This window comes from Phycodurus eques, chromosome 9 (genome assembly GCF_024500275.1).
Source record: "Phycodurus eques isolate BA_2022a chromosome 9, UOR_Pequ_1.1, whole genome shotgun sequence".
NCBI lineage: Eukaryota > Metazoa > Chordata > Actinopteri > Syngnathiformes > Syngnathidae > Phycodurus > Phycodurus eques.
Window position 1 is genome coordinate 24,516,208 of NC_084533.1, and position 24,858 is coordinate 24,541,065.

Consider the following 24,858-nt stretch of genomic DNA (forward strand, 5'->3'; position numbering starts at 1 on the left):
ATTATCCTCGTGGTAGAAGAGTAAAGTCTATTTTAATGAAAAATACCTTCATTTTATATGAAAAAAAATGGGAATATGAGATTAAAGTTGAAAGTATTTAAAGACCTTTTAAAAGACAGTTTTACAAGAAAAGAAGAAAATAGAAATATTCGGTGAATTAAACTGTAATTTAAGATATATTATATAACATTTAATTTTAGGATGTCAATTTTATTATAAATGTCCTAATTTTACAAAAACAAATTGTATTATGGGAATAAAGTTATAATTTCAGGAAAAATGTGTAATATTCCAAGAGTAAAGTCATAATTGTTTCAGGAGGGGAAAAAAAAGCAAAATACGACAAATTGTATTTTTCTGAAATAAATTGTAATGGAATGAAAATGTCCTATCTTAACAGGAAGAAAGGTTGAAAAAATATGAGAATTAAGTTGCAATTAATAAAAAAAAGACCATCGAAATTTTAGAACAATTAGCATATTTTCTTGCAAATGTCATTTAAAAAAATATATATTTTAAATATATTTTTATGAAAAAGTACATTTTCAGAAAAATTTCCTAATTTTCCAAGCAAGAAATCGAAATTTTATGAGAATAAAGCTGTAAGTTTAGTAAAAAGCCATATTACAAGAGTAAAGTTGGAATTTTATTACATTTTATTTGATGTCATAATTTTATCCTAAATATCCAAACTTCAAAATAAAAAATTTAAATCTTTCACTAAGAATACAGTTGTAATTTTATGTAATAAATTGTAATTCAATGAAAAAGTCATCATTTTATGAAGTGTCCTAATTTTCTAAGAAAGGTTGAAATATTCAGAGAAGTAAGTTGTAACTTCATGACTTAAACAAAATTATTGTGGTTGTAGTTTGCCGCAATGGTGAGACAGGGGTGTGAAATTTGCCACTTGTCACTCTCTTCTCACATCATGTTGTGTTGAAAGCATTTGACAGCGTTCTTACCCGCTTCTCTGCAAACAGCAGCTAGGTCTGCGCCGACGTAGCCGTGAGCGGCGTCGGCCAGCCGCGTCACTTCCTGCACTGTGGCGCAGCACGGGACCGAGCTCAGGTGCTTGTGCAAAATGTCGGCACGCTCGGCGGGACTGGGCACGCCAACCTGTCGGCGGGTATCGGGGTCAGCGACCATACGATAGCATAGTAACCACTACAATGTGAAGCGACATCTGGATGAATCGGAAACAGTATATGTATAAATAAGAATAGTTTTACATCACAATTGGAGTTTGGGTGAGCAGATTTCAATTACAGGTACTGAGAACAGAGCCTTAGGGGAACTCCAAAAATCAATTGCGGCTGCAATTTGAGGAAAACATATTTGGCATTAGCAGTACGCACCTCCAGCTCTTTGTCAAAGCGTCCAGGTCTCCTCAAAGCCGGGTCGAGGGCATGGGGTCGGTTTGTGGCCCCAAGGACCAGAAGTTGTCCCGAGTGGTCCTCCTGGACAGCATCAAGAACCATTTTAAAGATACATAAGCAAGGGTGGACAACGAAGGGCCCAAATAAAACCTCAGAAGACGTGCCATAAAAAGGCCAAAAACATGACTCACACATGCCCACAATTACTTAGAATAATAAAGATTATTGCAACATATTTTCCCCCATAAAAGGAGGACTGACGGCTTCTCACCATTGACTTGTATTTAGCAACATTTGAACAAAACAACATTTAAATGAATGAGTACAAACCAATTCAGGGAGAAAAGGTATAAACTTATACAGAATACAGAAAATAATTTTGAAAAATAAAATGTCGATTAATTAAAACCAACTTTAAACACTTTTTTAAAAGATTTAATAAACTATTACATTAATAGTACATATTTGTAATAATTTGGGGTAATTGTGTTTTTGTGAAATGAATTGTATGCAGTATATCAACAATGGAAGTATAGGCATTCAACAACATTATTATTTTTATTTTAGTTATTTTACAATGTAGCTGAATATAAGTCAGGGGTAGGGAACCCTTTTTATCTTCTTTACCTTCTTTTATCTTTTGTATTCAATTATTTGGTAGTAAAAATATTTAAATACATTTTTAAACATGTTTTTATAAAAGGGATATACAGGTGCATCTTAATAACTATATATTGTGGAATTAATTTATTTTAGCAGTTCAGTTCAATTCAAAAAGTGAAACGTATTCTACAATCCCAATTCCAATGAAGTTGAGACGTTGTGTTAAACAAATAAAAACAGAATACAATGATTTGCAAATCATGTTCAAGCTATGGGCTCAGGAACTCTTCAGAAAACCAATGTCAATAAATACAGTTCGGCGCTACATCCGTAAGTGCAACTTGAAACTCTACTATGCAAAGCAAAAAACATTTATCAACAACACCCAGAAACGCCGCCGGCTTCTCTGGGCCCGAGCTCATCTAAGATGGACTGATGCAAAGTGGAAAAGTGTTCTGTGGTCCGACGAGTCGACATTTCAAATTGTTTTTTGGAAATGGTGGGCGTCGTGTCCTCCGGGCCAAAGAGGAAAAGAACCGTCCGGACTGTTATGGACGCAAAGTTCAAAAGCCAGCACCTGTGATGGTATGGGGCTGCGTTAGTGCCAATGGCATGGGTAATTTATACATCTGTGAAGGCACCATTAATGCTGAAAGGTACATACAGGTTTTGGAGAAACATATGCTGCCATCCAAGCAACGTCTTTTTCATGGACGCCCCTGCTTATTTCAGCAAGACAATGCCAAACCAAATTCTGCACGTGTTACAACAGCGTGGCTTCGTAGTAAAAGAGTGCGGGTACTAGACTGGCCTGCCTGCAGTCCAGACCTGTCTCCCATTGAAAATGTGTGGCACATTATGAAGCGTAAAATACGACAACGGAGACCCCAGACTGTTGAACAGCTGAAGCTGTATATCAAGCAAGAAGGAGAAAGAATTCCATCTACAAAGCTTCAACAATTAGTATCCTCAGTTCCCAAACATTTATTGAATGTTGTTAAAAGAAAAGGTGATATAACACAGTGGTAAACATGACCCTGTTCCAGCTTTTTTGGAACGTGTTGCAGCCATAAAATTCCAAGTTAATGATTATTTGCTAAAAACACTCAAGTTTATCAGTTCTGAACATTAAATATCTTATTTTTGTAGTGTATCCAATGAAATATAGGTTGAACATGATTTTCAAATCATTGTACTCTGTTTTTATTTATGTTTAACACAACTTCCCAAGGTGGCACGGTGGCCGACTGGTTAGAGCGTCAGCCTCACAGTTCTGAGGACCCGGGTTCAATCCCGCCTGTGTGGAGTTTGCATGTTCTCCCCGTGTTTTCCCCCGGGTTTTCTCCGGGCACTCCGGTTTCCTCCCACATCCCAAAAACATGCATTAATTGGAGACTCTAAATTGTGAATGTGAGTGCGAATGGTTGTTTGTTTGTATGTGCCCTGCGATTGGCTGGCAACCAGTTCAGGGTGTACCCCGCCTCCTGCCCGATGACAGCTGGGATAGGCTCCGACACGCCCGCAACCCTAGTGAGGAGAAGCGGCTCAGAAAATGGATGGATGGATGGATGGATGGATGGACAACGTCCCAACTTCATTGGCGTTGGGGTTGTAGATTCCCTACACAAAGTGATACATTTCACAATTTAATTTTGAAAAATTTTGATGATAGGGCTTACACCTGACGAAAACCCCGACTTTGCCATCTCAAGAAATCTAAATATGACGTAAGAAACTATGAAAGCAATTTTCAAATACAGGAAGGCGGTAGGAATGCTTCTTGACAAGAGACAAGAGACAATTCTAAAACTGGTGTGTTTTTTGAGCCACACCTCCAAGCTTGCCTCGTTGATTGGACTCCAGGTTGGCTCATACCTGACTCTGATTAGCTCTCAGAGAATCCGTAGCCTAGAGGTTCACTTACTTTTTCCCTCCCTGTCCTGTGAAAGTTTACATGTCATGCTTTATAAAAAAAAAATATGAAAACTTCATTTTGTGTGTGGTATTAGTTTAAGCAGACTGTTTATTCTTGTGATTTAGATGAAGATCAGACTATATTTTATGACCAAAAACATTCAGAAATTAAGAAATTCCAAAGGGTTTTCATACTTTTTCCTCACTGCAAGTGTCACTTTTTGAACTGAACTACTAAAATAAATGATTTTTGTTCTAGCGTATTCTAATTTATTGAGATGCAACTGTACAAGCAGCAAAATACTTTACAATTTTTTTTTTTTTTTTTAATAAATAAATAAATAAAATAAAAAAGTAGAATTGTTGCTTTCAGTCAATGCTGTGCTTGTTGGACTGTCCTGCATGCTAAATGAGGAGGACGACTGCGCCTCCTTTGAATGAGATTCCAAACCAGTAAGCCGAAATGCAGGAAGGAATGAAGGAGGCGGAGGAAGTGATTTGTCCAACAGACCAATCATGTGCATAACCTTGATCCTCTGGACAGGAAACCCAGGAGCAACCCTGAAAACAACAACTCCTAGCTGATAATCGTCCGGTCGCGGTGACCCGAGGTGATTTACTTCCCAGGATTCTATTCAATGCGTGCGTGGGGAGCAGAAAATACCAGAATGTAGCGTGCCGCCGTGATAGTTTAAGCGTTTCCAACTACAACGTGTGCTAAACATGAAGTAATGGCCTCACGGTACATGCCTGAAAGCATCAGTGTACATCAGTGGGCGGCAGAGGTGGGTTGTAAATGAGCTACATTTACTCAAGTCGGTTTTGGGATAAATTGTACATGTCATGGAACCCACTTTTTACGAAGACATTTTATTTTTACCACATTACACTGAGCTACGTTCTGATTGCTATTTTTAAATCAACAGGTACTTATTATTGTGTGCGCAATCTATTTTGGTTCGTCAGAGAACTTTGTACGTATTCAAAAGGAGCAGGGAAGAAATCGGCAATGTAAGTAATTATTTTGAGGACTACATTTTACTTTTACTTGAGTCATATTATTTGAAAAGTAAAAATTTTTGGCTACGCAAGTACAATTTTTGGCTACTCTTGTAGAGACTAGACGGGCTTGGTCTTCAAAGGATACTTACGGAGCCGATCCCGTCCATGAGGGTCAGGAGGGACGCCACCACTCGCTTCTCCACCTCGTTCTGAGAACCCTCGCGCTTCGGACACAGGGCGTCCAGCTCGTCGATGAAGATGATGGAAGGTGTCCTGACAAAGAAACGCGTAGCCCTTTTACACACTCGCAGCAATATCCTTCCTGCCTTTGCTGGGTTTTGCGTAAAAGTTGTCATTTTATGAGGAAAGTTGGAATCTTCTGAGAAGAAAAGTCATAATATTACACAACTAAAACTGTCATTTTGTGAAAACGCTGTAATTTTATGAAAATAATTTTACGACAATAACAAAGTAATTACGGTATAACAAAAAAATATGAATAAATGTCATTTTATGACTACATTTAAATTGGAAGATGAGTAAAAAACTCAATTTAATAGCAATTGGGTTTAATGTCATTTAATAAGTTACAATATTACAAGAAAAAAAGTTGTAACATGACATAAAAAGCTGTCAAGAATTATTAATGAAAATGATCATAAGAGTTTTTTGTGAATGCTTTTAAATCAAAAAGTGATGAGGAAACAAACCTAAATCTTCCAAGAGTTGGTTTTTTTTTCAGGATTAAATTGAACTATTATGAGGCTAAGGTTGAAATTATATGAACCAATTACATTTTATGAGAAAACGTTGAATTATTACCAGAATAAAGTATACATTTTATGCAATGAAATCTAATTTTATACTTTTCATTTTATGAAAAAAAATAATAGTTAAACATTCAGAATTCTATGAAAAAGTTTTAATTTTTACCAGGGAAGAAAAAGAATAATGTCATAATTTTCTAAGTATAACAACAGTACAAGCATGAAAGGTGTATTCCTGTGAGGGGGAAAAAAGTTGTAATTTTATGAAAAAAGTCAGTTCTACAAGAAATTGGTCGGGCTACTAAGAAAAAATTGTGACTTGGAAAAGATACAAAATATTATGAGAATTATTATTAAAATAAAAAAAGATTGTAGCAGTATACTGAATGCATCTATCTGACTTGTTTTATTGAACAGTGATACCGATTCTACTCCAGTCCTGTAGGTGGTGGTAAAGTGCATTGGAAACCGTGGAGCAAATACGCCATTCGAAGGTTACCTTTGTGATGCCTCTGTGAATATTTGCCTCAGCTTCTCCTCAGTTTCACCATAGAACCTGAACAACAATATTCCAAATTCAAACTTCGTGATGACATGACGTGATGCATTAGTTTAGCATTAGCCTTACTTGCTCATGATTTCCGGCCCGTTGATCACCGTCATGTGAGCGCCGATCTCGTTGGCGATGGCTCGTCCGATCATGGTCTTTCCTGTGCCGGGGGGTCCGTACAGAAGGACTCCTCGGGGAGCGGGGATGCCTGGTGAAGACAACGGCTTCATTTAGAATTTCAGCAAGGGTAAATAGGAATATGCTTGCTCATGAATAAAAACCATAAAAATAAATTCTGAAAAAAAGTAGAAACATCATACTTTTGGGGGCTGGAGGAACTTCATTTTACCAGAAAATAAAAAGTCAAAATATTACGACGGTATAACGAAAGTGCTTTTGGAGAGAAGTAACTTAATTCAAAAGAGAAAAACAATGAAGATATAGAGACAATAGACAATAATTAAGTTGTAATTTAATCAACAAAGGGCACTCTTCAAAAAATACACAACTTTCCAAGGTTGACAAATGAGGAGAATAAAGTTATAATTTTTCTGAGAAAAAAAATGGAATTTCATTAGTAAAATGTTGAAATAAGAGAATAAAGTAATTTTTTCAGAAAAAAATGACTTAAGAATAAATAAGTTTACATTTTATGTGGATGTTGCAATTTTATGGGGGGAAAAAAGCTATTTCACAAGGAAAAAAAGTTCAAACATTAATAAAATAAAGTGATACTTGAGAAAACTAATTAATTAAATGATTTGACTTGAAAAAAGGTGAGCTATGTGAATAATGAAACTATTTTATGACAGACAAATGCAAAAACAAGTCAAAAGAGAAGAACATTTGAATAATATGGTAATTAAATCAGAATTTTATGAAAGATTTGTCCTCTGTGGGAAGGTTGTACTGCTCTCCTAACTTTACTTTGGTTCACTTAACCGGTGTTGCGAAATCTGCTTATGAACAAAATGTCTTATTGTTATGAGCGTCATTACCTACCATAACTGGAGAAGAGTTGTGGGTGTTTGAGAGGCAGCTCTACGGTCTCCTTGATGACCTCCAATTGTCTGCTGAGGCCGCCAATCATGCTGTATGTCACGTTTGCTCTTTTGGGGTCGGCATCCTTCCGCTTGGCTTTGCCTGGAAAACTGAGCTTCGTCGTCGAGGAGAGGCAGTAGAAGGTGTCAGTACTCGACACAGCAGCAGAGGGCGCCGTGGGAAGTTGGGGAGGCTGTTCCGAGCTGAAGGAGCCCTCCAAGCTGCTGGTGTTCTCCTCAGAGTCGGCAGGTGGGTCGCGGTGATTCAAAATGGGGGACGGCGCGGATAGGGGAGGCGGGCAGCCGGTGGTTCTGCGCGGCGTGCTGGCGGTCGGCGTCTCGGCACCCCCGGTGTCGTCTAAGGAGAGCAGGCCGAGGCGCAACGAGACGTCGGCGGCGGTGGACTCCGGCGCGGAGGACTCCTCGGTGTCACAGGAACGAGGCTGAGGAGGAGACGCCCTCTGGAGTGCGCCACCATCTTCCCCGCGTACGCTTTCCACGTAAAAACTGCACGGGCGGCCAAAGTATGTGAGGGACACCACGTTACCTGGGAGAATGATGCTTCCAACTGTGGGGGGGAAAAAAAAAAGATCATGTGCAGTTGTCACTCCACAGCTGACAGTGCTGAATGATCTCATTCTCAAACACATACAGTATACTCTTCAATGGTGCCTGGACCTAAGAGTTTAAGTCATTCTATAACTACACTTCCAACTCAAAACACACATATCACCTTCCCCATTGAAATGAATGGAAATGCAATTAATCTGTTCGAGCACCCTGAGAGGGAGAAAAAAAATGTTTTAAACAGGTTTATTTTTTTTAATTTTATTAGAAAACTAGCACACTACAGTATCGCACTTTTAAACAGATTAAGAACATAATTAAATAGAATGTAAAGAATTAAACGGCTTGTGCATATGTCTGACTTTATGAGAAAAGACAAGACAACTTTCAATGAAAAAAGTGGAAACATTAAGGAAATAAAGTTCCAGCACCCCGAGGGGGAAAAAAAAATATAAATGTTTTAAACTTTTTTTTTTTTTTTGAAAACTAGCACACTACAGTATTGCACTTTTAAATAACACAATTAAATAGAATCTAAAGAATTCAACAGTTTGTGCATGATATGTCCATCTTTATGAGAAAAGAAAACCAAGTGAAAATGTGGAAATATTAAGAAGATGATATGTCCATCTTTATGAGAAAAGAAAACTAAGTGAAAATGTGGAAATATTAAGAAAATAAAGTTGGAATTGTATGAAGAAAAATAAAAAAATGTACAAGACAAAAAGCCAAAGAACGAAGTCCTACCTTTATGGGGGGGAAAAAAGCTGTTGCTTTTTTTAATTTTTACAAGGAAGAAGTCAAACTATTACAAGGAGTTTTAATTTTATGCGAACTTTTTTTCAAGAAAAACATTTGAAATGTAACAATAAAGTGCAATTTTAGAAGAAAAAAAAATCAGACGAGGAGTTCGTAATTAAATTCTGCAGGTTTTAGTTTCATATAAATGGAATTTTCTATATTTTTCAAATTGTTTGTTGTGTATGTACTGTAAAGTGTCCTGAAATGCATTTTAAAAGGTGTTTATAAATCAAATGTCACATCAAAATCAGAATTTTCTCCATTGTGGGACCAATAAAGACTCGTTCTGGTCCATCCTATGTGCTCGAAACTTACCTAAGGAATTCAGCAGGAAGTTCTTGAATTCGTCCGTGTTCAATTTGTCATCTATGGACCTAAAAGCATTTGAAGAGCAAGGACAAAACAAAAAAAACAAAAAAACAAAAATGTGTCTGCTGCAGTTGCACAAACATGACAACAGATGGCACTCTCTAACTGTATACTGATAAAATGGTCAGAAAATGGCCACATGGGAAAGGAATTCAACTGTTGTGGAAGCTTCAATATTGCATTAAAATTAAATTAATAACCCAGTAAGAAAAACAAAATGTCGATCTATTGGTGCTTTTTCCATTATTTACACAAAAATCCTATTTTTCCCTCATTTCAAAGAGATGAGGCGGCATGATTAAATTAACCTACGGTGGCCTTGCAACGACAGAATCGTGTCAGAGATCGTTGGTTATTAAGTGACCTGGGAACTGAAGGAGTTGTCTTAGGGGAAAGAAAAGTTCACCTGGGAGAGAGAACGACTTCTTCGGCTTGAAGCACGGGACCCGTCGCAGGTTGAAGCGTCACCGCATCCCCGCATTTCACTTTCAGGTTGCTCTGCACGCCCTTGTGGAGGCCCACTTTCCCACTGGGGAAGGCGGCCACGGGCCATCCGACACACACCTGTGAACATGGAGCAAAAGACAGAATGTGCGACTGGTTCAAAAAAAAAAAAAAAAAAAAAAAAAAGGATGAAGACTCGCAATTTAGACAAGTAAACCTACCTCCTGTCGCCCCGTGGGACTCGTGAGGAGGACCGGTCTGCCAATGCTGACTCCTGCGGACTTTAGGGAGTTGAGGCTCAGTTGCGCTAGTGACCATCTGCAACTTTTGGGCGTTTTGTCATCAGCTGTAAAGCACATAAACAAAACAAACGCCTTTTAAAATAACGACATGGCAGTGTTAACATACAGCAGCAAGGTGACCTAGGGGTGAGCACGTCTGCCTCACAGTTTTGAGGTTCGGCTCTCTCAAAGACTTCAGCTTCATTCTACAAACCGAACATATATATGTTAGGTTCATTAAAGACTCTAAATTGTCTTTAGGTGTGAATGTTAGCGTGAATGCTTGTTCATTTCTATGTGCCCTGCGATTACTTGGCGAGCCGTAAACCCAATGAGGCTTGTTATCCATATTTTACATTTATAGAAAGAGTGTTGACATATTAGCAATGCCAATGAGTGTAGCACAGAAAACTCCATTGCATTGAGTCTTGAGAGTGTCGTCATCACGTGGAATTCATATGATCGCTGTGTAAACATGACATATACAACGAGCCGTATACAACTCGACTCGTTCAGGAATATTTTGGTATAAAATGTGAGTGTGTCCTAAGTAAACATGTTGAAGTTTAAATGTCGAAGTTTATTTAGGCTTTCCGTAGACGGGACTTTCGTACGACAACATCATAACCATCCCAAATGCAACAAGGAGACCGAGTAGCTTCTTCTTCATGTCCTGGGTAGGAAAGGTTACTGAAAAGTTCATTGAATTGCAAGTCAGGGTTTTATTATTACCTTTGTCAATGAAGTCGATGACAGTGAACACGTTGCTGCTTGTGCTCCCCTCGTGACCGGAAGTTTCCACGTTGCTCGAGTCACAGGAGCCGTCCCCTTCGTTTAACCGCTTGGATTTGCTTTTCTTTTTCTTCGAAGACATGATAAGTGGAAGAAATGTGCCACACGTGAGAACGAAAACATGGAATTAACACCGGGTATTAAAAGAACAGCTTCCGGGTTCAAAGTTGAACACTACCCCCTTTTACCGTAATAAAGCGAAAATTACCACTCACTTTGTTTAGGTAATTCAGAAATATGCCGACATAAATATATGTCGGTGGTAGGTAGTATTTTATCATTCAAATTGCCGGTTTGTGTTCAGTTACGTTTTTCTTTTAACCAACTTTATGAAATAAAGGCTGGCGTTACGATTCAATAAACACCCTGCTAGGAAATATCAAAATTCAAATAATGAACATACACAAAGCATATGCAGAAAATACCTATGAAAAGAGAATGACAAAATAAAAATAACTAAAATAAATGAAATAAAAGTCTGACGTCTAATCAGCAAACAAAACATTAATATCACTGTATTGTACAACGTTGGCTTGTTTGCTTTTGACCCATTTCAAGTTCTTTAATGCATTCATGTAAACTAAATACAATCGGTGACGTGTCATGAATCTGCATCTATGGATATATTGTTCAGCAATAATAACCAGGGTTTTGCACATCATTTATTTTGTGTTCCAATACCTACCAGCATAGCTATGACGGGGTAGGTACGAAACGGCCCTTTTTAGCTGCGTGCCTACGGCGACGCTAAGCTAGTAAGGGCAACCTCGTCAGCGCATTCCATGTGTGCGGACGACAAGATACCGAAAGAATAATAGGGATGCCGGCACAACGGGCATATTGTGCCGCGTACGATTGTGCACAACACTGTAAAAAGAGAGAACAAAGAAAGGTCGCGGTCCGAGTTTATCCTGACGACCGTTCAAACCTTTATTGCCCGGTTCTTTTATTCTGCTCGAGGTGATTCTTCAATGATTAGGCCCTCTGTTGATATTTCGTGCGTTTGTTGTGTCGGTGCGACTAAGTGTAATGCAACTATATGTTTATAAGGAGATCTGGGTGTGTATATGTAATGGGATATAGCCAACAACAAAAAAAGATGCATGTAGTGTAATATAAGCGTTTAGCCAATCATTTCTATCAATCTCACCAAGGGAACTAGAAATAACCTTTCACGTGTTGTCTGTTTTAAGCGGTTTGTATTGATAAACGTCATGAAAATCGGTTAAGAAATGAATACATTCTGAGTTAATTTCAATGTCCGTGCATTGCCTCTGATGGGAACGTTGTCCCTGCCAACATGGCCGCCACGTAGTCACAGCAGTTAGCCGTGCAGCTTGCGCGCGCTGGTGGGGGAGTCAATAATGACGAGCTCTGATTGGCCGACACCGAGAAATGACGTCAGTGTAAAACTCGACCAATCGTCGCGCTCCTCCGACGATGCTTTACAGTGTTTACGCAACTTCAAGGGCGGAAGTTGGCCGGCTGTCATTTGGCGACGTTTTTAAAAGCAAGTTAAAGTGACAGAACCATAACAATATGGCTACGTACGCTCTGCTTTGCAAACTTGGAGTTGCTGGACTTTGTCGGAAGTGGTGTTGCTCCCGCGCGTTCACGTGCAGAGCAGCGGTCAACCAGCGGGCTCTGCCCGGCAAAGTGGACCGGTTCGGGGGTGTCACGGTGGACCTGGCCGACGTCGATCTGCCAGAGGACATCAGCGAAACTGCTTTCGGAAGCTTACTGACAGGTTTGTTGTTCTGTGTTGTCATAACATGGTGTTTAACACATTCTAAACTTTGGCAGAGTCAATCGAAGGATATTTGTATTGCATGTAATTAGACTTTCAAATTTGGTGTCAGAAGTGGGATCAGAACACGTTGCGCCTTTGACAGCCGGCCATTATTTCATTTGCTATAATGTCGTTTGGTCACTTTAATACAGGCATGAATTTACCTTTCGTTGGGTCGAACTTGATATCAGAAGTGGGATCAAACCAAACCAATGTCATGGATGTTGAGCGTATAGACAGCTCTGCAATTCGATCAGATGCTTTTGTCTCTTCGGCAGCTTGATGGCAAGCATGACAAAATTACCTTAAGCTATGAAGAATTTGTTGTTAGAAGTGGGACCAGAACACATTGTGAAAACTTCAGTCTCAATGGCAGCTTGATAACAGGTTGCAGCTTTCACCACGTCAAAATCTGGTGTCAGAAGTGGGATCCGAACACGACGACCCGAACACTGCAGCTAAAGCCAGCTCCCTCATCCCGTTGTGCGCCTTTCATGCCGCAGATTCTTTGGCCCAGTGGAAATCGGAGGGCAAGTTGGCCGTGTGGCTGCGCGTCCCCATCGCGATGAGCCGATGCGCCGCCACCGCCGCCTGCGCCCACGGCTTCACCTTCCACCACGCGCAGGACCGCCACGCCGTCCTGTCCCTCTGGATGGGCGGAGGAGAAAGCAGGCTGCCCCGCTTTGCTACTCACCAAGTCGGAGTGGCTGGTAAGGAGACACCTTCTTAGCATTCCCGCAATAAGTCCAACAGAGGGCAGAGTGGGTTTCGAATAGCTTCCCAAACAGCATTTCACAACATGTCCGCAGCATGAAAAAGTCCCATTGCCTTTAAAACCAATTAAGAGGCGTGCTTAAAAACCAGATTTTGGCAGGATTGTTTACAGCAGGGTTTCGCAAAGACCCAAATTGTTGAGGATCGCAGCGGCTTCTCATTTAGGATGGCAAGTGATACATTACTACAAAGGAGGAGGTAAAAAAAAGAAAATGTAAGAATAAAGCACTATTTACAACTGTACTCAAGTATTATTCATATTACATAAGAAATATATACAGTAAGAAGCATTTTGATGACTTGTTTCTTGTAAAAAGAACATTTTCCAAATTACCTACATTTTGACGATTTAAATTGTTTTTCTTGTGATAACAACGTTCTGATGTCATGAGTTCAAATCTGGGCTTTGGCATTCCTGTGTGGAGCGCGCAGTGTGCGTCGGTTTTCTGCGGGTACTGTGGTTTCTGCCCACATTCCAAAAACATGCATGGTAGGTTCACTGACGACTAAATTGTCCTTGTCCTGCATTTTGTTGACTTTTTCTCGTAATAACCTTTTCCGATTGACCTGCATTTCAATGACTTTTTGTCGTGTCACAACTTTTTTTTTTTGTAATAACCTTTCCAAATGTTCCTGTGTTTTCGATTACTTTTTTGTTATTGTAACATTTTTCTCTTACTTAATTGCATTTCAGTGACTTTTTTGAAAATCATTTTTTGAACAACTTATTTCTAGGTTTCTTTTCCATGCAGCCCTAATTCTCCTTCTTAGTGACCCCAAGTTACGACAGCATAGACGTGTAGTGAAACGCATATACGCTATATTGTGAATTTGAAAGCAATTCAAATGTTCCCCACTTTTTAATTTGTTTTCTCTTCTATTGAATATTCCCTGAACTCAAAGTGACAGAATGACAAGCTTCCATAGCGGCAAAACTCCATTTTATTTGTATTTGTTTTAAACCTTTGGCTCTGGGATGACGAATGACATCAATTTCCACACGGAAGTCCAAGTCAGACCTTGAACACATGCCTCTTTTACGCTGCTGTCAAATACATTTTCAAAAGAGGACATACCAGAAGAAGAAAAAGGCCCATTTTTCCTCCTCCTGGCTTAGTCACAACATTGTAAAAAAAAAAAGGAAAAAAAATGTCCACTTCATTGACAAGTTCAGCTGAGTCACACAGTTTAGAATCCACAAAGGCCGGATATTATTTTAACCCGTATTAGCAAACTCAAAGTTACATACACTTAGGACTGTGTGGTGCAAACCCACTGGCGATCTGGTCCAGACCACATGCCCATTTCTTCTTTACCCCTCAACTTTTTTAGTTTGCCTGGTTTAAATGCAATTGTCACGATATAAGTTTGTATTGTACTTGTGTGTAGGGGCAGTCGTCGACGAGTCCAATGGAAAAGTTCTCGCGGTGCAAGACAAGAACAAGGTATTGTGCTCTGGAATGCAAATGTTTTCCTCCCATATCAATGCATGAAAATATATATATATTTTTTTTTGCGATGTAAAACTGCCACCATTTTACAACTTTATTAACAGAAAAGGGAATATTTGATTTCATTTTCCTAATTGTCATACCAGTGTAAAAATAAGAAAAAATGTGTACATGTACATTCACATGCTGCAAAGACGCTGCTTAACTTCCACTAACAACCCAGGCTAAACTTAGCACATCCCTGGCATACCCAGCTATTAGTACCGCAGTCAAGATGTGTCACTTCAACTTACTTCCTTACACCAATTACTGTACTACATTCCTATTTCGTTTTTTTTTTGGGGCGACACCTTCGCTCGTTTCAGAAAGAGCACAGAAACCGCACAGACAAAAAATGGTGAATTTGTGAATAGTAAACAATGAATATTCTCACGCCCATTTCTTTTAGTACTCGTACGCAAAATAGTAATGACTTGAACATCCGTCCTTAACGAAGCGTCTATAATCACTTGTATTTATTTTTTACTTCTATGTGGCCTCCAAAGCTCCAGTGAGTTGACCCGGAGCAAACAGATGCTATTTGAACACGAGCCCTATGATTGCATTGGGCCAGCACTACTGTACAGAGCTCTCATTGTACGTGCTCGTCTTGTAACGCACGCACTCAGTACAGAGCTCTTTAGGGGAGAAGAAAAACACAAACAAAACAGCCCATTTGGATTTGTTTGCATTCCCCGAGGGTCCGAATAACAGTTCCACCCACTGAACAAGGACAGCGATGATAGCAGTTGATATCAGTGAGCTGAACAGCGAAGACACATTTACGCTACTTGCACTTGTAGCTAAACAACTGCGTTCAACCGTATTTATTTGCTCAACTTGGAACAGTGGAGTTAAAAACTAGATCAATAATACATGTAAATATAAAAAGGCATACAAAAATAATATCAAATGGAAACTAAATCAAAGAAGAGCTGAACATGGAAGTAGTGGGTGCTAACTCCTTGAAAAGATGAAAATAAATTTTTCCATTGAGTTGTACAGTGGAAAAAGTTTTGAAATGATCTATATTTGTATCATTTTTATATACTGTGTCACAAAAATCTGGCATTCGAACAGGGGTGTGTAGACCTTTTATAGCCACAGTAAATATTGCGGAAGGACGAGATGTCAGCTCGTCAGTCTACTGGAAAGCTAATTGTCGTTATAGACTCCGATGTAAAGTAAGATCATCTTTAATACTGCGCATGGAACTCGTTTGGGAGACAGGTTAAGTGCTTCTGTTTTGGTTAGCAACATAGTCAAATGTCAATGTGTGAATGATCGTCTATCTACTTAGATATTTTCTTTTCATTTACAACTTGTTCCCCCCCCCCCCCATCATTTTAGGCAGCCGTGTATTTGTCATAATACGCACCCGGCAATTGAGGCACAGCGGTAAAAATAGCGGTCAGGCAGAAACATTGTAATCTAATTTATAACAACAAAACAAAGAATAATCAATCAAAAAAACTTTCTGAACCAGTGTCGGAATTTGCACCAAAATGAGGTAAGAACAACAAAATCCAGTTTTTGGTGTCACAAAGTCTTTTATTTGTCTACATGTGGAACAAATCCAGCAGTAAAGCATTTGGTTGAAAACACATACAAATACAATGCACTTTTATTAGTGCATTTTTGTGTTCCTCACACAATTCTGTGTGTTTGTGACTTTTCTGCGCAGTATACAAAATAGACCTATAAAAATATATATATACACACACACACTGACAGTATAATTTAACCAGCAGCATTTTGTTATTATTAAATATCAAGGGTAAGTGGTGAAAATTATTATTATTATTTTTTTGATGGAAAACACTTCACTGCATCACTCTTCTCAAGTCACTGACACACAAAAAAAAATATGTTACTGCATTTAAAACCACTTTTTTTTTTTTTTTTTGCGATGTAGCGACGAAATATTTTGGGTTTTCAAGAAGCTGTAACGGGAGGAAAAAAAATGGATTCTGTTTTGACATTAAAATAAAACTGAATTCTAGCTTCCATTTCCAGTGGAATGTCTGCAAATGGACAGACCTTCAAATAAGGTTCTTGTCCCTACGGAGAAGAGAAATCACAGTTTGAAAACACAATTTTGCACTGTATGGCCACAAAAAAAAACAACTCAAGAATGTTTGCCGATTGGCTGAAATTTAGATTTCACCTCAGCTGCAATGCCGAACTGTTGCACAAGATGTGAACTTGAGAATGCAAGTTATGCTATGAAATAGTTATTGCGAAAAAAAATGTTGGCATGTTTATTTCCACACATTAAAGGTCTAATGCGTATGCCTAAACTATGCTTTTTGCCAGACGAAAAATGCCTGGAAGTTCCCCGGTGGTCTGTCGGATCCCGGAGAGAATATCGGTGAGTGTCAAGTTAGGACGTTAGCGACGTAAGCTCACCAAGTAGCTACTAGATGGAGCAAAATCCTTTGAACCCTAAAATAACCCTCCCACATGATGTAATCACATCGAAACAGAAAAAGTCTGTGAAATAGCGGGACCGGTGAATTATAGGTGAACTGTGCTGTAACTGGGATTACTCTATAGTCCTATTTTATTTTAAAGGACAAAGGCGTCTTTCCCAGAATAACTTTTATGAAAAAGATGTATTTTTTAAAATTCACTTTCTACTCTCGATACGATTGGACTTCAATGTCATAAAAAAAAAAGGGGTGGCTTGAGATAGGAGTTGAATTTTTTCCATGACCACGCTCGTAACTTTAAACACTCAAATCATCTTTCTCCATTGAAATGAATGGAAATGCCATAAATCTGTTCCAGACCCCCCCCCCCCCCCCCCCACCCAAAAACAAAACAAAAACTTTTTCTAGTTTTTTTAATAAAGAAAAGAGCACTCTATATTATTGTACTTTATAAAACGTATAGTAATAATAACAATTAAATAGAATAGAATGTAAAGAATAAAACAGTTTGTGCATCATGATTAATTCATTGTGGCTCCTTCTGCTGTGCACAACATGGCCACCAGGGGCAGTATAATGCAGTCATTCAGACAAATGAAGAAATGTTTCATCACTACTGTATGTGAATCCGTAAGCTGCAGTAAGAGTAGTCGTTTTTTAAAGCAAAAAATTGTCCGAATGATATTTTGCTTTGAAAAACAATAGTCATTAGTCGGGTCACGCATATCTGTATTAAGTTTTTTGTTGTTGTTGGGTTTGTTTTTTAATTAGTCTTTGTTCTTGTTAAGATTAAAATTCTACTTTATTCTCATAACATTACAACGTTTTCTCTTTGTTATCGCAACTTTATCAAGTTTTTTTCCTCAATAAATAGGCAACGTTTTAATTCCTACACCGTGGTAGTTCGGTTTAATGGGCATTAGGTTTATGAGGTGGTCCTTGGAAAAATGTGTCTGTCCCCTTAAGAGCTACCTGGACCCCAAAAAAAAATCTGAGAACCCCCTGATGTACTGTACATTCATTTGAAGTGCGCATGAAGAGAGAAAAGCAGCTTTCGTATCATAGTTATAACTTCCTGTTAATCTGCAACATTGAATCCTTCCCAGGAGTGACGGCGGTGCGGGAAGTCTTCGAGGAAACGGGCGTCCGTTCAGAGTTCCGATCCCTGCTGAGCATCCGTCAGCAGCACAACCACCCGGGCGCCTTCGGCATGTCCGACATGTACGTCATCTGCCGCCTCAGCCCGCTCAGCTACGACATCCACTTCTGCACGCACGAGTGCGAGCGCTGCGAGTGGCTCAGCCTCGCCGAGCTGGCGCGGACTGCCGACACAACGGCCATCACGGCCCGAGTGGCCAGGCTGCTGCTGCACGGCCTGGAGCGTGGGTTCGAGTGCATCGACCTTGGCATGGAGGAGCTCCCCGCCGTCTACTCGGGGATGTTTTACCAGCTCTACCATCGACGGATTCCTACATCTTAGCCATAACGTACGGCGCAAGGACCAGGACTGAACCTAGTGTTCTTGGTACAACTCTTGACTATTTATTATTGGACTACTACTACCTACTACAAATACTGTTTATTCTATCGAGCTGGTGTTCAATTTGAGAAGATTGTTGGTGTGGACACTGATCAAGTCCTTGGTGCCTCTGGGAGTTCTGCTCCCTTTCAACTTTTCAAACTGAGCCAACAAGTGCGGGATAGCCCACTTTGAAGTTCTGCTACAAAGGCACAAAACTTGGAAACAATCCAAATAAAATTGTGGCTGGCATGTTATACACACAAAAACACTTTAAACATCAGCTTCTCCAATCGCCGATACTCACGACCTACCTCCATGAACCTTACCTAGCATATCACGGTCAAATTGGTCGAGTTGGGAACAGAAAGGTGTACCTCTTCGTACCAGAAGCTACTGTCTGTAGCATGCTTAAAAACAGTCTCTTCTGGCTAAGTTACCAGACAGTATCTATGTCGTCTCTCGTCGCAGTGAGCTGCCTGCCGTCAGACTAAACTGAAACGCATTCACTTCACTTGCATTGGTTTGGTTCTGCTCCAGTGCAGCGCAAATGCTATAGGACATCTCAGGAAGATGCATGGAAAGGTAGAATACGTGCTCGAGGTTTCCTTTAAAGTGTGTGAAATGCCCCCCCCCCCTTCCTTTTTTAAACATCTTTCTCCAAGAGACCTTATGTTGAAAGCCTTAGCTGAAAGAAAGTCACATAATCTGAAGGTATGATCCGAAGTCCTCTTCAGCAAGCCCTCTGGTTCTCTTATCACCCAGTTGGTGAAAGACAAAAGGTGCATCGGAATAAAATGACAGAACAGTCGTAATAACATCACAGCTACTTCTTTCGGACAGTGGCGACATACGTTCGCTGCCATCACAATTTAAGACATGAACATGAATCTGGCTCCTTCCAGGTTAGCCTTTGGCAGACATCGGGAGGAAGAGGATGGCCTTCTGACCTGGTCCGGTTTTGCTTCCGGATTTGTACTGGCCGGTCCGCTTCAGCGCCACGTACATGGTGGGGTACTTCCTGGAGCGGTACGTGTTGTAGTTGTTGCTCTCCAGACGCTCCAAAAAGTAACATTCCTCAGTCGCTCGTCTCTGATGAGAAAGACAAAAGAGGAATTAGAACATCCATTTTCGATATTGCTTCGCTTGACTTCAGGCAAAAGGGCTGGTCGTCAGTCGATCACGGCATATATATTTAGAGACCATCATTTTCACACCGTCGCTTAACGGGAGCTCAACTCAAACGCTGCCACCACGGAGGTCTGACAAGTGAACCACTACGCTACCAACTGATTGAATTACAACAATTACTGATGATTTGATTTCAAGAATATTTACCTTATGTGTACATGCACTGAAGACTCTCTGTCACTTCCACTAACAACCCAAGCTAAACTTAGCTGCTCTCCAACATTAAAAAAAAAATAATAATAATAATAATTGTGTCTCAGTTGAGATGCATCACTTCAACATACGTCCTTAACACCAAACTGCACTACTTTAGTATTTCCTTTGGCGGTATCTTGTTTCAGAAAGAGCACAAAAACTGAAAACAGGTGAGTTTTTCAGTGACTAACTGAAGATAGGTTCCACAGAAAAAAAGATTTGGAAATAGTGAACCACAAATTTATGGTTAATTACTCCATTGCAAATCTGTGACATCATTCATTTTTCTTCATAAACATTTCTACTTCTCAACTCTCTACAATATGACTTACAGGTGTCCCAAAACCTTTACAAATCCTATTTTTTTCTGCATGCTTTCATCAGGGTACCAATCACAGTGGTACAGTCCTGCTAAAAACATTTCTGCCTATTGACTGTTCAACTGAGAATGGTCACTTCTGTTTTATAACTGAAAAAATGAGTAATAGATGGGTAATGAACAAAATACCATCGATTAGGAATAAATGAACGCAGTTCTTGCCGCTGGTTTACAAATGTCCGCAGCTCTTATATTGTTTTTATCTTCTTTGTTGACTTCATGGTTACCTACCTTTTGTCTCGCTATCAAAGATTCCACTAAGACACACCATGAACGAAACGCGTGGGTCATCAGGATTTACCAAACTGAACACTTAGTGGGAACGTGCCATTTGTATGGTGTTTTTTTTTTTTTATTTTTTTTTTTTTAATCAATGTAATTCCAATCCAAGACTTGCAGTATTGCTGTGCTAACGCGCATGTGAATTTGATGTGTTTTGAGATGTGAAAATTTGCAATAATTACCATAGAAACCAGCATAGGCTTTTTTTAAGATGTTCAATACCAGAGACAAGACATTTCCTAAAATAAATAATAAATACTCACTCTGTAATACTGAAATTTAACTAGGGCTGTCAGGCATTAGTTGCTTGTTTAAGCAGCAATAAACCGGTTTGATTGCTTCACAAGTGCTATATTAAGGTAAAAATTAGCCTTCTGGACAATCCGCTGTAGAAGAAACAACAGGCAAGACAAAGACAACAGACGTGGTCCACTCACCGCTCCAAACAGTCGTCCGTCTCTGTTCATGGCCAGGTAGCGGTTGGCGCAAACACCCTTGATGACCACCTCGCCGACGGATGTGGCCTGCAGCTGAAGTGTTACTGGGGAGAACAGACAAAAATGCCTTGGGACAGACTGTGCAATGCCAATCAAACCGCCTGAGGCTCTTCACCCAGACACAAGCTACCAGAAACCAATCAAAAAGTATCCTAGCTGTTGTTTCCAAACTGTTTTCTGTTTTTTGTTTTTATGGACCACTACGAAATCAGGAGAATGCAGATGTAACACAGTGATGATGTTCTTGGGCACCAGAACCTACTACATACAAGGAACCAGAGTGGGTTATCCATTGAAAGCAATGGTTCTCAAACTGGGGTCCCCGGATCCCTATGACTCTGTGAGCCACAGCTTGGTGGTCCGCAAAATAGTGTCCAATAGATGATGTCATATCATTCTAAAAATAAGCACATACCTGCATATGGGGCCAGTACAACAAACATTAAAACAAATGTAAGAAACCAATAACTCCTCACCAACTTAGCATTAGGCCAATTAAAAGCTCCAATATGATTGTGACATTTCTTTACATGAATCTTTGAGCCCTGCATGAATTATGTCTTTTTATTAAGAATGAAAGGTGTTTGTTTTTTTGATAATTTAGTCCTATTTTTTCAGAGAATATAGTATAGGCGTCTTGTGACCCAAAATGTTTGAGAACCCTTGATCTGGAGAAACAAGTCAGACTAAGAACAGAGAAACAGAAACTGTTAGATTGTATTTTTAGGCGTTTTGCTTCATGTACAGCAGCACTTTTTGTGGTTAACTGCAAGGAAATCAAGACATTTGTCTGCCAAAATCTTGGTGTAAGCATCCAACAGAAGTTTGAAGAGATGGAACTCGGACGGGTTCCTTCACACGACCTGCGGTGACTTGGAACCCATTTAGTGTGGTTTTTGCCAAGGATGGTGTGAACAGAGCAATAAAGTCTGTGGTCAGCCCTCAAGGTCGCGGTCGATAAGTCACTGGAGCAATTAAGTTTTGAGGTGAATGGAGTTAAACCAATCACATGCCACCAAAAGCACAACGCCCTCTCGACCAAGAGGTACATTTGGCGAACGGTTCCGTAGTCAGTGCGGTTCACTTTGTATGGCCACACATCGGTAACATTAGTACAAGATGAAAATAAATAGTACTTACAGTAATAAATGTTCTGTGACGTAATCCCAAAATTTGGCAGGTCTATTACACTTCAACAAAGGTACCATTGATGGAGCTCCGACGTTATCCCGTTGAGGAATAACGCTACTCATTGGCTTCCCGTGCTAACAGCCCTTCTTAACATCCGCTTGATTGCGCACTCTGGTTTCTATCACAAGTATTTGTGACTCATTGTTATTGAAGTGTAATTCAATTACCTTAAATTGCTCTTTTTTTGTCCTGGAGCACAATCTAAATCAAGGTACTTGTCACCCTGGCTCGGTAACAAAACATTTTCCAAACATTTGTTTTCCTCAGGCATTTGCTGAGCGTCTCCTCATGTTTTAAAAAGTATTCAGTGTTACGGACAAGGCCCTGTTACAGTATACCTTGTATAACTCAGGACTGGACAGTTTCTGGTTGGCTAAAAACCTTAAGAGGAACTAAAGAAAGTAAATGTGACTCGACGTAACCTCAAGCACGACTTTTTAAGGTCGTAGACCTTAGTCATCAGGAAGTCGCCTTCACTGACAAAAATGTGTGTGTTGTGTTGTGTCACATCTAGAAGTGTGAGTCAGCATGGCGAGCCCAATTTACGAAATACAGGCATGTTCCATAGATTAAGGAACATTTGACATCCCCTGCACTTCCAAATGTCGGCTGACGCACATTTGTATGAGCTAAGGAAGAAAATAAAGACAGCAGGAACTTACTGTGGGGATCGCTCTTCTCTCGGATTCCGTCCACTCCCCCGTCTGACTTGATCCGTAAGAAGAAGCCCCCATTTTTACAGTACAACCTTTTGGGCTCCTTGAAGGTTCCGGGTGGGAAGCCGCTGCTGCCGTCTTCATGCGTGGAGGGAAGCGTGGTGATGTCTCCGGTGGCCATCTCCTCCTCTTCTCCCGGTCGGCGACTGTTTCGACTCCTTCTGGAAGAGCCCCACGGTGGCCTCCCACTAACTTCCCCCCACCCCCTTCTCAGAGCTTCACACCAGCTGCCTTGCAAAGACCTCGGGGGGTCAGTGTGCGTGTGCTTGAACGGGCCAATCGCAAGAGCCTCGAGTGCCCTTTTGACTGGTGAGATTCACCAACAGAAGGGCTCCGCGGCGAGCTGGAAAAATATCGGCAGATCTGCACTCTTCACGTGCTTGCCTTCTGTTTGGAGAGTTGCTGGTTGGGGGGGTGGTGTGGTGGTACCCTCCCTATCCTGCCCCCCTTTTTCTTGCCGTCTTCCTGTGTAGTGGTTTAATCAAAGCAGCTGTCTTAGATCTGTGTGTGAGGCTTTCCCCATTCGGGCCTCAGTTCGCATGCGCCCTAGCACCGACACATAGTAAAGCTCACACCCACTAGTCCTCTCCGATCTGCAGACGTCAAGAAAGCGGAGATGGGGCGGAGGGGTGGTTTAACTTGGACGCTTTCACCGTGACCCTTCAACCATGTGAACAGAACCAGTGTTTTCATTCATCCGGGCTGCCGGGCGACAAGGCGACTTCAGCGCTTAACGGTGTTCCCGACTTGTTGCCGAGTACTTTGCGCAGCATTTTTGTTCTTGTCTCGTTGGTTTGGGCTTCTGGGCAAATGTAACCACATCTGAAACTCGTGCTGGATCAGTTTACATCCAGCTGGGCTCATGCTGGTGACACCGGATAGAAGCGCTCAGTCAAATTCTGTGCATGTGTCTCTACTGTGATAGTGCGTCAGTGACTTGAGAGAGGGGCTCTGGGTTTATGCTTAGGCTAGTTGCCAAGTCATGGGCGGGGAAACTTGGTGTGCGAGCTGTTATGTAAATTACGTAACAGCGAGGCAAAAGTGGAGAAGGGCTCGCTCACAGACACATTTTCAGAAATTGGCAAAAAAAACCAAAACATTTACTTAGCTCTCTGGTAATTTCCAATCCAAACCAATTTATTCAGCACCAATAACATACAACAAATGCAGGACATTAAAAACAGTTTACAAAAATGTATCACAATCGCAAAACCACACACTGGCAAACTCATGCAGGGTCTGAGAATGCCAGGGAAAACAAATGTTTTTTTTTAAATGAGATTTAAAATTAAGGAAAGTGGGACCTCGTCTAACGTGGGGGGCACCTCATTGCAGAGCTCGGGGGCTGCCACAGCAAAGGTTCTGTGTCCCCTGCGTTTCAACCTTGCTCTAGGGACGACAAGGAGAGAGAGATCTGTCGGCTGACCTCAGAGAACGCGTTGGTGAATTTCACACTTGTTGGGTGGGCCCAACTTGTGTGCAAAAAAAATTTCAAAAATCACGTTTCCATAATGTATACCCAAAAAGCATTCTCGAGTGACGTGTGCAAATGCAAATCACAATCACTGGTTTCATTGTTTTTGTGTCGATAACCCAGACTTACAAAGCAACGTGAAACAACCTAAAACGACATGAAACATTCCAGCCAACCTCAATCAAAACGTGCAAATCCTGATATTGACATTTTAACCACTGGATAATCTAATCGGTCAGGATAATCTTTCAGAGACATCCGTACCTATTACATGTTGACTTTGCATTACGTGGCAATATCTGTATTTTGTTTCATGTCTACTTTTCTTCACACAAAAATCTACCAAGAGCTTGATAGCATAATATCAAGGGGCTCAAAAAACAGACATCTATTCAATTAGAGATGGACTACTGTTGACAT

The 24,858-nt window shown here is 40.4% G+C and overlaps 3 protein-coding genes across 3 annotated transcripts in view; 1 reads left to right on the top strand and 2 right to left on the bottom strand.

Moving 5' to 3' along the window:
* Positions 1-10,635, bottom strand: part of afg2a (AFG2 AAA ATPase homolog A) — a 113,465-nt gene extending 102,830 nt beyond the window's left edge. The window contains exons 1-10 of the mRNA XM_061686740.1: positions 10,450-10,635; positions 9,658-9,782; positions 9,399-9,556; positions 8,939-8,997; positions 7,218-7,823; positions 6,294-6,423; positions 6,165-6,221; positions 5,048-5,171; positions 1,359-1,460; positions 966-1,119 (exon numbers count right to left, since the gene is read on the bottom strand). Of these exons, the coding sequence (XP_061542724.1) occupies positions 966-1,119; positions 1,359-1,460; positions 5,048-5,171; positions 6,165-6,221; positions 6,294-6,423; positions 7,218-7,823; positions 8,939-8,997; positions 9,399-9,556; positions 9,658-9,782; positions 10,450-10,591 (1,657 nt within the window). The 5' untranslated portion in view covers positions 10,592-10,635. The remainder of the gene's footprint in view (positions 1-965; positions 1,120-1,358; positions 1,461-5,047; positions 5,172-6,164; positions 6,222-6,293; positions 6,424-7,217; positions 7,824-8,938; positions 8,998-9,398; positions 9,557-9,657; positions 9,783-10,449) is intronic.
* A 1,350-nt stretch (positions 10,636-11,985) lies between these two features.
* Positions 11,986-20,600, top strand: nudt6 (nudix (nucleoside diphosphate linked moiety X)-type motif 6). The gene is made up of 5 exons (XM_061686742.1): positions 11,986-12,256; positions 12,802-13,008; positions 14,462-14,517; positions 16,879-16,933; positions 18,101-20,600. Exons 1-5 carry the CDS (start codon positions 12,049-12,051, stop codon positions 18,472-18,474), a joined length of 900 nt encoding a protein of 299 aa, XP_061542726.1. The 5' UTR covers positions 11,986-12,048; the 3' UTR covers positions 18,475-20,600.
* fgf2 (fibroblast growth factor 2) lies at positions 17,364-23,102 on the bottom strand. Its single transcript, XM_061686743.1, has 3 exons — positions 22,911-23,102; positions 20,998-21,101; positions 17,364-19,605 (listed from the first exon to the last, which is right to left on the bottom strand). The coding sequence occupies exons 1-3, from the start codon at positions 23,083-23,085 to the stop codon at positions 19,420-19,422; spliced, it is 465 nt and encodes a 154-aa protein (XP_061542727.1). The 5' UTR covers positions 23,086-23,102; the 3' UTR covers positions 17,364-19,419.
* Positions 23,103-24,858: the final 1,756 nt, after the last annotated feature.

What these genes read in the sequence shown, in the direction of transcription:
- nudt6 (XM_061686742.1), top strand. Translation starts at nt 12,049, where the DNA reads ATGGCTACGTACGCTCTGCTTTGCAAACTTGGAGTTGCTGGACTTTGT. An exon ending in TTTCGGAAGCTTACTGACAG is followed by an intron (nt 12,257 to 12,801) that starts GTTTGTTGTTCT and finishes TTCATGCCGCAG; the next exon opens with ATTCTTTGGCCCAGTGGAAA. An exon ending in TCACCAAGTCGGAGTGGCTG is followed by an intron (nt 13,009 to 14,461) that starts GTAAGGAGACAC and finishes ACTTGTGTGTAG; the next exon opens with GGGCAGTCGTCGACGAGTCC.
- fgf2 (XM_061686743.1), bottom strand. Translation starts at nt 23,085, where the DNA reads ATGGCCACCGGAGACATCACCACGCTTCCCTCCACGCATGAAGACGGC. An exon ending in AGAGAAGAGCGATCCCCACA is followed by an intron (nt 21,102 to 22,910) that starts GTAAGTTCCTGC and finishes TGTTCTCCCCAG; the next exon opens with TAACACTTCAGCTGCAGGCC. An exon ending in ACGGACGACTGTTTGGAGCG is followed by an intron (nt 19,606 to 20,997) that starts GTGAGTGGACCA and finishes CTTTCTCATCAG; the next exon opens with AGACGAGCGACTGAGGAATG.